Source organism: Salmo salar, chromosome ssa03, assembly GCF_905237065.1.
Source record: "Salmo salar chromosome ssa03, Ssal_v3.1, whole genome shotgun sequence".
Lineage (NCBI taxonomy): Eukaryota > Metazoa > Chordata > Actinopteri > Salmoniformes > Salmonidae > Salmo > Salmo salar.
This window is the reverse complement of record NC_059444.1, coordinates 67777658-67791481: the sequence shown is the minus strand read 5'-3', so window position 1 is coordinate 67791481 and position 13824 is coordinate 67777658. Positions and strand designations below refer to the sequence as shown.

Sequence of the window (13824 nt, the reverse complement as noted above, 5' to 3'; positions counted from 1 at the left end):
GCACGTGTCCTCCAGAACCCGTTTTTCGCGCGCAATTTTCGAGGTGGCCAGACAGTTCTGACGAAAACTTTTATGACACAGTGCAACTGAATAATATATATTTTTTGGTAAGTAGCCAGCAACAGTATTTTGTTGTTTCCAATGGAGTTTCGCTAAATGTTCTTAATATTTTTGTTACCACCACATGATTTACCCTTGACAAAACTCGAGACTGGATACCTATTTGGTTTTGTCATGATCAGATCAGTCTGAGGGGTTAGCTTTATGCCTAGCTAGGCTAGCTGGCCAGCATAGCCCAATGTAACGTTAAAGTAGTTGAGTCAGAGAAGGTTAGAGAAAGTGGTTTGGCTGAGTTGTTACAGAATTATCAAACTTCCATACCGGTTGCATTTATTTTTCCTATGCAACATTTTGCTCATAGAAAATGTCCCAGCTCTTCTTTGGAAAGCCAGCACCTACCTTTCAGTCTTGTCATCATCATCCCTCATCACCCACGGTAAATGAAGGAAAATATGAGACTGTCCAGCTCAACTCTGAATGACTGAGATCTTGCACCTTTGAATCCTTTGCTACTTATGTTTGACAACTGTACACGTTGTCAATGTATTTTAGAGGGATCAGAAAATGTTATGGTTTGATTGACATTTCTCCCTGTATCCTTAGGACCCTGAACAAGGACATGGGCCAGACCAGGACATCCCTGATGAGACATTTTCGTTTGTGACACTGGACGAAAGCCATGGACAGCAAAGGTATGGAGTTACTGGGTTTAAAGTATTATTATGTGTTCTGTTAAGTATTTAACGTTTTTTTTTTTTAATGGAAGTGAGGACTCCGGCATCGACATTTCAAACATCTCCAATAGACGTGACGTACACAACAGTACTTCCAGCGAGCTCCCAGGTGAGGAGAGTACGACTGTTCTCAGTTCAACGATAGAGGAGATAGGGAAGAAGGCCCAGGATCTGATAGAGCGAATCAACCAGAGCCGAGCCATGGACCAGGAAATCATGACCACCTTCGAGAACAAGTTAATGAATAAGGTATCACTGTCCTACTGTTGAGTGAAAAGCACATGGTCACATTTTTTTGTAGTTAAAAAGAATGCATTGAGATTACGAGTCTAGCCTAATGTAAATGTGAAGGAGAGTGACTGTGACTAGTGCGCGTGAGGGTTCCTCCCCAGGTGAGTGAGGTGTGCCAGCAGGTGAAGGAGCAGATGTTCAGCAGCTATGAGGAGCATGGCCGTGGGATGGAGGCCAATCTGCAGGAGCTGTCTGAGGTACTGGAGAGGAGTAGTCAGCTCAGTATGGAGCTACAGGGAGCCAGTCAGACCTTATCAGCCATCAACAACAGCCTGCAGCAGACAGCTGAGAACTGACATCTACTCAGCCATTAATTTATTTTAACTGCCTTAACTGATTTCTGGGAGGTCTGGAATAATTAAAGCAATGCCTTGTTTGTTTGACTGTGGTATATGTCAAATAGAACATAAAACAGTGGTTGTAAACTGAGGTGTTGGAAGAAGCATTTGTTTATAAAATGATTTATTACATAACTAGTGTGGATATTTTTGTTCATACCTATGACCAAATAGCATTATAGAGCAGATTTACTGAGCCAGAATATACATTTAACATGCTGTCATAAAGAGCAGAGAACTTCATAAAAAGTTTTATCAAAAGACGTAAAAAAAAAATAATTACTATAGTAAGTGCATATTAAGTGCCAAATAAAGTAACAGGTTTGATGACTTTTTAAAGCAGCCATAAAATCCCTTGTGACGGGGGAATGGAAGCTTGTGTGCAACAGAGTGGCAATTGAATGCAAGCTTCACCCAACAAATTAAATTGTTAAAACATCTCTAGCTTATCTATCCATGGGTAACTGGGTTGACGTGTTATTCTCGACCCACTCAATTTTCCATCACAAAACACTAGAAAAATGGCCAAAAAGAGTAGAACCCTAACCCTATAAAACGAGTTCAGTTCACATAAGTGTTGACCTTAAAATGACGTACAGATATAAATTAATCACATAAAATAAATATTTGCGATTGACCTTGTCAAAGCAACAAAATAACAGCTTCACAACGATGGTGAAAACTTGAGGTTAAGTGCATTAAAATCTTCCAGAAGTCAGAGTGCACAGAGGGGCATGTCAACATACAAAATGTAGGCAATTTAGCAAGTCTTTATTCATAATAGAAATCTGATTTATTGAATACTCCATGTGGTCTATATTAAAGGGCACTTCATTTAATGTAACAGGCTTTTAAAATTCAATAGTGGTGCACAATTTCTATATCAAAATACACTTCATGGAATCCCCCCCATCTTTTTTGATTCACTTTATAAAACACTCCATGTTACTTCAAATAGGAACATTCAAAACACTACCATGAAATGATGGATAAGTAATCCAAAAATCCCCCAACCACCCTGGATTAAATGGACCACCTGTTGATGACAATTACATTTATAAACAAGAGACTAATTTAGCATTAGATAGTGAGCATTACTACAACACTATTAATTTGCCAGCAAAAGGAAATTGCACCAACCATGAAAGGACTGCAATAAGAGTTATTTGTGAAAAGCTTGAATTAACCTTTGACATTGCAATTCAAACCATGCATAACATTTACACCTGGTTGAGTTCTGAGGAGGGCAAACTTAATAAAGTGCAAACAGCATTCATTGTCCTGTACCCCCAAATACAAATCTCAGATCTGCCTAAATGGTAAGTCACAAATACAACTATTCAATTACAAAAAAAAGCAATGGCATGATTATTTAACCTGCTTTGATTTATTTACTTAATTTAACTTCAATTGATTTAACTTTTTTTTTTTTCAACTCTAACAGTAAATGCAGTATCAATTATTTGGCACTCAATTACCAATAACTGGTCATTAGTACCATCACAGTTCTAAAAACTCAGGACATGCGTATGGATCGTGACCTCATTTTAAAATGTTTGTCCAACAACCATTTTACTACAAATGTTGTGAGGAAACGAGTGATTCATTCGGAACCATTTTAACTTCCACCGTATAGTAAACTATTTCAAACACATTGTAGACAGAAATTGTCCAAACAAACCAGTAAGTACTAGGATTTTATGACAGAGTAGAAAAATAGCTTTGTTTTTCAAGTTGAAATAATTACACTCATGAATTGTCCAGGAAATCGACGATAGACTTGCCTTTAAAACCCAACCTGGTCTTTCTCATAAAATAAAGATTTAGGACTGGTTTCCCGGACAAAGACTAAGCCTAGTCCTGGTCTAAAAAGCTATTTCAATCGAGATTCTCCATTGACCATGCTTTTTAGTCCAGGACTAAGCTTAATCTGTGTCCAGAAAACCAGCCCATATTCTACAAACTCAAGAGAGAGGAAAGATTAGCATTGGTGTTACTGTAGAAGACAAGCCATCAAAGCGGTGTATAACTACTTGTCCTTCGTTTAAGGAACAGATTGACTTGAGGTTTCTGTTAGTGGTCTGTTTGAGCACTAGCAGCAGGCAGTTAGTTATTAACAGTGAAAGACTGCAGTCCAGTGATGGCTTTGCCCAGAATCAGGGCATGGATGTCATGGGTACCTGAAGACAAAGAAAACAATATAAGGAACCATGTGGAACACTTAAACAGTGCTGATGCTGAAGTTGAGCAAATATATAAGGAGACAGTTTTTTTTCCCTCCTTTGAAAATATCATAAATGACATATTACTGACCTCTACTGGTGAGGAAATATACCATTAAAAAAAGTTTTGCTTCCACATCCATAGCAATGACACATCCATATCCTCTTAGACCTGGTTATGGCCTTCTTTCTCCTCACCTTCGTATGTGTTGACGGCTTCCAGGTTCATAACATGGCGGATGATGTGGTACTCGTCAGAGATGCCGTTTCCTCCCAGCATGTCTCTGGCCTGCCGGGCGATGTCCAGGGACTTCCCACAGCTGTTCCTCTTTAGCATAGAGATCATCTCAGGGGCTGCCCTGAGGGAGGAGAGAAGACATATGAGATAAGTCTCCTCCTCAGGTTCTATTCACTCTGAAACAACCAGAAATTGTACTTCCCCTATGATGTGTAGTTAATTGTTAAAATGTGGTGTCACACTACAAGACGATTATGTCACATCATTTCCAGTTCCCTCTTACTTTTTGGCGTCGATGAGTCTCCCCAGCTGTAGACAGGCCTGCAGACCAATGGTGATTTCTGTCAACATGTCAGCCATCTTTTTCTGCATCAGCTGGTTTCTGGCCAGGGGTACTCCAAACTGGATTCTGAGATTAATAAATATCATGAGTAGCAGAACATCTTAAGTTCACTGAGAAAACAAAATAAGATTCAAGAGCTACAGACTTTTGCTCGGTCCTGGTCATCCAAAACAACATCTCATACCAATAGTAGCCGCAGAATCCTCACCTGTCTAGTGTGTACTGACGAGCCGCGTGGAAGCAGAACTCTGCAGCACCTAGTGAACCCCAGGCGATGCCATACCGGGCATTGTTCAGGCAGCCAAAGGGACCCTAGAGCCAAAGAGAACAGACAAAACATTTATACCAACAAGATTAAACAACATAAGAAAGTCTGGCCATCCACATAAAAGTCAGTACCTGAGAGTGGTATCCTGGCCTCTACTCACCCCCAGGCCAGAGACTTTGGGCAGCAGGTTCTCCTCAGGAACCTCCACCTCGTCCATGATGATCATGCCAGTGGCAGACGCCCTAAGGGAGAACTTGCCCTCGATCTTCGGTGTGGTGAAGCCCTTCATACCGCGCTCCAGGATGAAGCCACACACCTTCCCATCGTCACACTTGGCCCAGACCACAGCAATGTCCGCCACAGGGGAGTTGGTGATCCTGACGAAGGTGAAGGAGATGAGGGAAGGCATTGTAATTTAGGGAGGAGCTATTTTATCAGTTTGCTACAGAGTGAGCCTGGTTTCTAGGGTTATATGAGGACAGTTTTGCAAGACGTGATGGTAGAATTGAACAGAACCATGTACTCAATGTCAAACTAAGCATTTGGTTGAAGTTGTTGAAGCTGCATTTCCCCAGAGGAAACAACGTTACATCAAATATCTAAAACATGAACTACAGGCCCAGGTTACCAATTTACATGTATTTATTCAGTGTTAAGTTTACACAATGTGAGGGCCAATGCACTCAATGGTTAAGTATACAACCACAAAGTCCAGTTCAGTCACTGCTGACGTCTCTCAGTTCAGAATCATAACACACTGAAACCTGAGTAAAGAGGAACTGAGGGGGAACCTAATATTCATGCACCTAGCATTAATATATTTGTGAACAGCACCACCCTGTGGACTAGTATACAGAGTGAAATGTTGTTTACAATTTAGATAAGAGCCAAACAACTTGATCTTGGGTTTATTATTTGAAATTAAAAAAAAAAAATCTGTAATGAATACAAAAACTCTAATGACAATCTTTATAATAGAAAGCACATATTCCTATTCTTCAGAATTTTTGGAAGTAGCCTATTCTTGATGCTTCATGAATAGATAGCCTTTTCAATCAGTAGAGGAATGCATTCCAAGGTGTTGAGACAAAGGAAGCTTTCATCAATGTTTGTGGTCTGTAGGTGTTTGTTCTGTTATATGATCGATTGGCTATTTATAGGAAGCAATTCCAAAGTTCTTTGCACTGAGTACATCACAAAACAGTGAGTACATCACATCTAAACATCAAGGTTCTCCTAATGCCTGCTATCCAGCTACACACATCTCTGTCCAGTCAGTCCTGAAGTCCTCATGCTCATGGGGTGATGAACTGTTTCCGTCACTATGTAGTAGGGCTGGGAATTGCAAGGGACCTCCCACTACGCTATTATCACGATACTTAGGTGACGATACTATATGTATTGCAAATCTCATGTATTGTGATTCAATACTGCGATTTTATTGCAATGTTATGTTCCAAACATATTGCTCACTATATGTCTGCTGCAGAGAGAAGAGAAAGCATGAGAGAATTCATTTTGATCAGTCAGGTAATAAAAGTGCTGAAGACATGTTTGCTTACTATTTAAAAATAAGATGGAGAACGGTGGAGAAAATAAGATTAAAATATAATAGATAGATATATATTATCGTCAAAAATAATATTGCGACATGTAACTGTATTGATTTTTTCCCCTAGCACTACTATGTAGTGAAGTACTGTCTCCCAGTCCTACTCACCAGGTCTTGGAGCCAGTGAGAGTGAAGGTGCGGCTGGAGGGGTTGAACTTAGCCCGGGTCTCCATGCCACCGGGGTCACTGCCGTGGTTGGGCTCAGTCAACCCAAAACAGCCCAGGATCTCTCCACGAGCTGGGAGGTAGAGGACACATTACAGGACAAATACACCCAGATACAAACAGGATTGTGCATCATTTAAGATGAGGCTTAAGGGATGTGGATGTCCCCTCCTCCTTACCCAGCCTGGGCAGCCACTTCTCCTTCTGCTCTTCGGTCCCGTACGCATAGATAGGGTGCATGACCAAGGAGGACTGCACACTCATGACAGAGCGGTAGCTGCTGTCCACCCTCTCCACTTCCCTCGCGATCAAACCGTAGGCCACATAGCTCGTCCCAGCACAGCCATAGCCTGGTCAAAGTGTGGAGGGAGAGAGGTCACATCATAAGCAATAACCTCCAAAACAAGCAGTAGGCCTACATTAAAAGGGAATTAAGTGAATCTACAATCAATTATCTAATTTACATTATCTATATTTCAATGCGTCTGGCATGACACATATAGTTGATTCTGAAAAACAAATAGCCTTTAACATTTTGTGATCAAAATGACCAAAGTTCATTTCACAGAAAACAAAATCCCTCTTTGAATGCTTACAGAGAATGATATAACCCCCCGGGGGGCTTACAGGTACATTAACCATTTCAAATTCTAAGTTTATAAAACATGTACCAGTAGGCTGTCACTCAAATTAAAATAAGAAAACGTAAGAAATAGAGTTTAAGTGATAAAAAAAAAACAGCCAACCATGTTTCCCACCCATTCCCATCCCGCTCACCAGTTTACAGAGTCAAGTATATTTGTCCAAGCCTCAATTGTTCCTTGAGTAGCACCATTCATTCTCGCTGTCGATAATTATAACTTCTAACAGTAACTGTATCCACTGGCGAACTTGGAGAGAGTGAGGTGATTGCTGGCTCTTAGATGGCAATCATCTCTGATTGATTGAGAGAGTCAGGGAGCGATCATCATTAGGGAACATAATATATGCCAAACATTAAATATTTACATTCATGCACATCGCACTTGTACCTTTGCCCCAGAAGCATTTAACTGCAGGGCACTCCCCCAGCATATGGAGTTGGGGCCAATTTCATCATAAAACATTTTGTTGGTGTTAAATACAGTCTGAACAAACTTAAAATGTATAAATTGATGGCTTGGATTACAGGATGACTTATTTTTCCATATTCTGTTCCAGTTAAAGGGTTGTTCAGATTCAACAAGATCTGTGAACCAAACATTTTAATAGCTAGCTCAGAATGAGCTTTGTTTTTTTGTTAATATATTATAGAGATTACAGGTCGACCGATTATGATTTTTCAACGCCGATACCGATTATTGGAGGACCAAAAAAAGCCGATACTGATTAAATCGGATGATATATTTGCAATAATGGCAATTATAACAATACTGAATGAACAATGAACCCTTTTATTTTAAATAATGAAACATGTTCAATTTGGTTTAAATAATGCAAAAACAGTGTTAGAGAAGAATGTAAAAGTGCAATATATGCCATGTAAAAAAGCTAACGTTTCAAATCAAATTTATTTGTCACATACACATGGTTAGCAGATGTTAATGCGAGTGTAGTGAAATGCTTGTGCTTCTAGTTCCGATCATGCAGTAATATCTAACAAGTAATCTAACAATTTCACAACAACTACCTTATACACACAAGTGTAAAGGAATGAATAAGAATATGTACATAAAAATATATGAATGAGCGATGGCCGAACAGCATAGGCAAGATGCAGTAGATGGTATAGAGTATAGTATATACATATGAGATGAGTAATGTTGGGTATGTAAACATTATATAAAGTCGCATTGTTTAAAGTGGCTAGTGATACATTTTTTCATTATTAAAAGAGGCTAGAGATGAGTCCGTATGTTGGCAGCAGCCACTCAATGTTAGTGATGGCTGTTTAACAGTCTGATGGCCTTGAGATAGCTGTTTTTCAGTCTCTCAGTCCCCGCTTTGATGCACCTGTACTGACCTCGCCTTCTGGATGATAGCGGGGTGAACAGGCAGTGGCTCGGGTGGTTGTTGTCCTTGATGATCTTTTTGGCCTTCCTGTGACGTCGGGTGGTGTAGGTGTCCTGGAGGGCAGGTAGTTTGCCCCCGGTGATGCATTGTGCAGACCTCACTACCCTCTGGAGAGCCTTACAGTTGTGGGTGGAGCAGTTGCCGTACCAGGCAGTGATACAGCCCGACAGGATGCTCTCGATTGTGCATCTGTAAAAGTTTGTGAGTGTTTTTGGTGACAAGCCAAATTTCTTCAGCCTCCTGAGGTTGAAGAGGCGCTGCTGCGCCTTCACCACGCTGTCTGTGTGAGTGGACCATTTCAGTTTGTCCGTGATGTGTACGCCGAGGAACTTAAAACGTTACACCTGCACTACTGTCCCGTTGATGTGGATAGGGGGGTGCTCCCTCTGCTGTTTCCTGAAGTCCACGATCATCTCCTTTGTTTTGTTGACATTGAATGTGAGGTTATTTTCCTGACACCACACTCCGAGGGCCCTCACCTCCTCCCTGTAGGCCGTCTCGTCGTTGTTGGTAATCAAGCCTACCACTGTAGTGTCGTCTGCAAACTTGATTGAGTTGGAGACGTACATGGCCACGCAGTCATGGGTGAACAGGGAGTACAGGAGAGAGCTGAGAACGCACCCTTGTGGGGCCCCAGTGTTGAGGATCAGCGGGGTGGAGATGTTGTTACTGGCCCTCACCACCTGGGGGTAGGTAACATCTCCACCCCGCTGATCCTCAACACTTAAGTTCCTTGCTCAGAAAATATGAAAGCTGGTGGTTCAATATTCCCAGTTCTTCAATATTCCCAGTTAAGTTTAAGGTTGTAGTCATTATAGGAATTATGACGCGTCAACTATTTCTCTCTATACCATTTGTATTTCATATACCTTTTTGACTATTGGATGTTCTTATAGGCACTTTAGTATTGCCAGCCTAATCCTGGGAGTTGATAGGCTTGAAGTCATAAACAGCGCTGTGTTTCAAGCATTGCTAAGAGCTGCTCGCGAACGCAGTAAAGTGCTGTTTGAATGAATGCTTACGAGCCTGCTGCTGCCTACCACCACTCAGTCAGACTGCTCTATCAAATCATAGACTTAATTATAATAAACACAGAAATACGAGCCTTTGGTCATTAATATGGTCAAATCTGGGAACTATAATTTCAAAAACAGAACATTTATTCTTTCAGAACCATTCCGTATTTTGCTGAACTGGTGGCAACCCCAAGTCTAAATATTGCTGTTACATTGCACAACCTTCAATGTTATGTCATAATTATGTAAAATTCTGGCAAATTAATTACGGTCTTTGTTAGGAAGAAACAGTTTGCAACGAGCCAGGTGGCCCAAACTGTTGCATATACCCTGACTCTGCTTGCAATGAACGCAAGAGAAGTGACACAATTTCTCTAGTTAATATTGCCTGCTAACATGCATTTATTTCAACTAAATATGCAGGTTTAAAAAAATATACTTCTGTGTATTTATTTTAAGAAAGGCATTGATGTTTATGGTTAGGTACAGTTGTGAAACGAATGTGCTTTTTTCGCAAATGCGCTTTTGTTAAATCATCACCTGTTTAGGGAAGTTGAATTAGGCTGTGATTCAATGATAAATTAACATTGATTATATGCAACGCATGACAAGCTAGTTAACCTAGTAATATCAACCATGTGTAGTTAACTAGTGATTATGTGAAGATTGATTGTTTTTTTAAAAGATCAGTTTAATGCTAGCTAGCAACTTAACTCATTGCAGCCACAAGGTCCGTTTGACACTGCACTCGCGTAACAGGTGGTCAGCCTGCCACACAGTTTCCTCATGATTGCAATGTAATCGGCGTCCAAAAAGACAGATTACCGATTGTTATGAAAACTTGAAACCGGCCCTAATTAAATCGGCCATGCCGATTAATCGGTCGAGCTCTAATGGAGATCAGTCCGTTCAAGAGCCCAGATAATTTATTTATAAATCCCATCATTGGATGGTTCGGTAGTTGGGTTTCCCAAGGGAGTCCATAGGCCAGCATAGCTGATCTAAATTGTAAATATAGAAAAAATGATTTACCTGGTAATTTGTTTGTATTTCAAATCTTGGAATGTTCTCAAACCATTACTGTCCATGATATCGGCAAGGCCACCCTCCAGATCGCAAAGGTATTGACTCACCTTTAATGGTTGGGCCCAGGACACCCAGCTCCCCCATCTCTGACACAATGTCTCGATGGAACACTAAGACAAAACAGGCAGCATGTTATGTTGACATGGTTTGCATAACTGACGAAATTCATAATATTGACATTCCATCTTAAAGGGCAAAACTGATCCTTAAGGGTTCCTTCAGAGGTTATTGGCATAAATAGCTCAATGGGCTCTGCATGGGTGATGGTGTGTCTCAAAAGTCAGACCCACCTTCGTTTCTGTTGGCCATCAGAATGCGGGGCATGAGTTTGTCCTGACAGTAATCACGGAATGAGTCTCGGATCATGATCTCTTCCTCAGTCAGCTGACCCTCCAGCTCCAGGCCATCCCGCCAGTTAAACTGAACCTTGGCTGGTGGTTCAGTAGAGAAGGATTGCAGAGAAGCACAACTGAATATTCATCAGACCCCAAAAATAATATAAGGGCAATATATATATATATATATATATATATGATTGATCTGAAAGGAGTTGATATCGACATACGTGCTTTAGCCTTCTTCTCACTAGCTTTCTCTGCATCTGTGGAAAGGACACAGATTGGGTACTTCCCCTGACAAATAGAGGCATGATGATTGTAAGAATGGCTTTGTAAAACTGCTACCATTGTGTTCTCATGATGGCAAGGTCATTATTAAGTAATATTATACCCTTTTGTGCAGGCGCTGCTGATCCCTGAGATCTTGACGCTGAAATGATGGCACATCTCTGGGGGTTGACCAGCAGACGGCACACAGCGCTTCTCAGTGCCATGATGGGTAGCTAGATTTCTATGAGAGAAAAACAAGGAGAAAAACGTTTTAGAAGAAAATTATCCATAAAACAATGCAACAAACTCAAATAGTTGTCATTTCAAAGACATAATGGGTTATAACTTTTAACAATCATGTAATTTGAGAGCAGGTGGAGAACGCAACTAGCAAATTGAACTCATGTAGCTGCATAGGATAGTTTGAGGACAAATACGTCGTGATTAGTTTCAAGAATGTTGAAAAAGAGATATGGTGGTTGGCAGACAAGTTGTTACACAACATTAACACTAGCTGGTAGCGATCCCAACTATTTATACAGTAGCTAGCTAACGTAAAGTAGCTAGCTAGATAAATGTCGATCTGCAGGCAACTGAAACTTGGCAGTTATTAACACACCTAACTGTGTGTGTCGGCCACGTTAGTTGAGGTTAAAATGTTAGTTGTGATAGCTAAAACAGCTAGCTATTTAGCAAACTGCATGCAGATAAACTAATACTATTAGTTAGTTTACGTTATCAAGATGTAAAAGCATAGTATCGAGTTTATTTACTTGACCTAACCACAAACTTACTGTTTCATGAATGTCCCAAATATGTTGGCTAACTTCAATACATAGACTGACCTGTAATTGACAGTGCTGGAGATCCTTGACCCAGGCCTCCGTAGTCCTTTCCAAATTGACAAGGTAGAGGAGGACAAACTTTAACACAGGCACCTGCGTAACGTAGGTCAGGAATGGTTAGGTTCTGTCGCCATTTTGAGTGTGGCAAATTGACGTTGATCCACATTTAGTATGATAAAAGAACATGTTAATCAGAGCTATGTATGTATGTCTGGAACCAAATGTAAATGATAGTGGGAAGTATATTACTATAAAAACAAATATATGTTTTTTTTTGTGCAAAAGCATTGTTCGTTGTTTTTCTTCTCTTTTCACCACTCCCTATTACTGCTTTCTAGTGTCTCTCCATGCTGTTGCGTAGTTTTTGACTAAGCTCTGATTGGTTTATTGGCGGGGGCGTGCAGATTCAAGGCGTGGCAATGAGAGGGTTCTGTTCATGCATTGACCACATTCATGTTCAGAACTATTTTCAGAACGTAGTGGTGGAAACGTACCCAATTGTCATACTTGAGTAAAAGTAAAGATACCTTAATAGAAAATGACTGAAGTAAAAGGGAGAGTCACCTAGTAAAATACAACTTGAGTAAAAGTCTACAAATATTTGGTTTTAAATATACTTATGTATTTTTTATTTTTTTTATTTAACCTTTATTTAACTAGGCAAGCCAGTTAAGAACAAATTCTTATTTACAATGACGGCCTACACCGGCCAAACCCGGACGACGCTGGGCCAATTGTGCGCCGCCCTATGTATGGATTAAAAAGTACATTATATTCTTTAGGAATGTAAAGTAAAAGTAAAAGTAGTCAAAAATATAAATAGTAACGTAAAGTACAGATACTACTTAATTAGTACTTTAAAGTACTTTACATCACTGCATATTGACCTGTCAAGCTGATAAAAACGATTGTAATTTATCATTCCATACATTAACTTGACTATGACTTGGAATGTTTTTCCTGTAGATAACAATTAAACATTGAGTCACTAGAGTCTGATTACTTTCGCAACCACTTTCATGACTTTGCCCTTCTCTCTGGATCATAAAAGGAGGATCATTTTCATATTATTCTAAGATGTTGGGCCCTGACTTTACCAGTAGAGTGCAGCACATTGGCATTTGTGTAATGAGCTCAATGTAACATGCACTAATATGATAGAATATAATAGAGCTATAATACTCTACAAAGCTCATTGAAGGTTTGTTTCTGATTGTTGTTAACTAAATCTGCAAAGAGATGTTGATTCCAGACATGCAACTCCCCATCCCACATTTAGAAAAAGGTCAATAACTAAATGAGAATTAAATATATTAATAATTGGGAAAAAAGCACTTCAATCCTGTGTGACACTTGGCAGAAGCAGTGTGCTGTTGAAAGGCCCTAAGGAATCCTGCAGTGAGATGCCCATTTAGGTAAGACCTTCAAGGTACCAGCCATGCTGAGACAGAAACAAACTGACATGGTGTATAGTCACCGGGTGTTATGATGAATTATCAAACTTTTTTTACCAGGACAGTCACACATTTTGAACAATAGCCACGTTGATATGGTGCCAATATGATGCCTTCCAGTGTAATGAAAATGTAATTGTTTGCCAGTCATCTGAGTTGGATAGATAGGCACCAATTCCAGCATTCTTCTTTCTTTTGGAAATACTATTTTAACTTGACTGCACGTCCAACACAGTTCTTACATGTTTATTGTGTAGCTCAATTAATCTGATATATTAGAAAACAAATGACTGAGAAAGTAGGTTTAACCTGTATCGTACTCCTAGTCCCTTTTCACAGCGGTTCTTCCACTCCAGTCCTGACATAGATTATTTAGTATTTTAGGTAATCTTGCAGCTTCTCTTCTTGACACACTGTATCATACTGTATAAAAACATGTCCCTTTGCTCAACATATGAAGATAAATAGATGGCTATACTGTCTGCATGTGGT

General features: G+C 40.0%; 2 protein-coding genes across 3 annotated transcripts; one reads left to right on the top strand and one right to left on the bottom strand.

The window, feature by feature from the left end:
- Window positions 1-3402, top strand: LOC106601352 (synaptonemal complex central element protein 2). The gene is made up of 5 exons (XM_014193507.2): window positions 1-107; window positions 422-496; window positions 664-752; window positions 827-1043; window positions 1187-3402. Exons 2-5 carry the CDS (start codon window positions 425-427, stop codon window positions 1379-1381), a joined length of 573 nt encoding a protein of 190 aa, XP_014048982.1. The 5' UTR covers window positions 1-107; window positions 422-424; the 3' UTR covers window positions 1382-3402.
- Window positions 2174-13812, bottom strand: LOC106601351 (glutaryl-CoA dehydrogenase, mitochondrial). 2 transcript variants are annotated; one of them, XM_014193504.2, is made up of 13 exons: window positions 13642-13812; window positions 11879-11971; window positions 11155-11274; window positions 10991-11026; window positions 10716-10856; window positions 10473-10535; window positions 6451-6621; window positions 6215-6344; window positions 4655-4871; window positions 4435-4538; window positions 4167-4292; window positions 3844-4004; window positions 2174-3603 (listed from the first exon to the last, which is right to left on the bottom strand). In XM_014193504.2, the coding sequence occupies exons 3-13, from the start codon at window positions 11255-11257 to the stop codon at window positions 3530-3532; spliced, it is 1326 nt and encodes a 441-aa protein (XP_014048979.1). In that variant the 5' UTR covers window positions 11258-11274; window positions 11879-11971; window positions 13642-13812; the 3' UTR covers window positions 2174-3529. The 2 variants fall into 2 exon arrangements, with proteins under 2 accessions (XP_014048979.1, XP_014048981.1); XM_014193506.2 differs by lacking the exon at window positions 13642-13812 and having other exon boundaries at window positions 11828-11959.
- Between the last annotated feature and the right edge of the window lie 12 nt (window positions 13813-13824).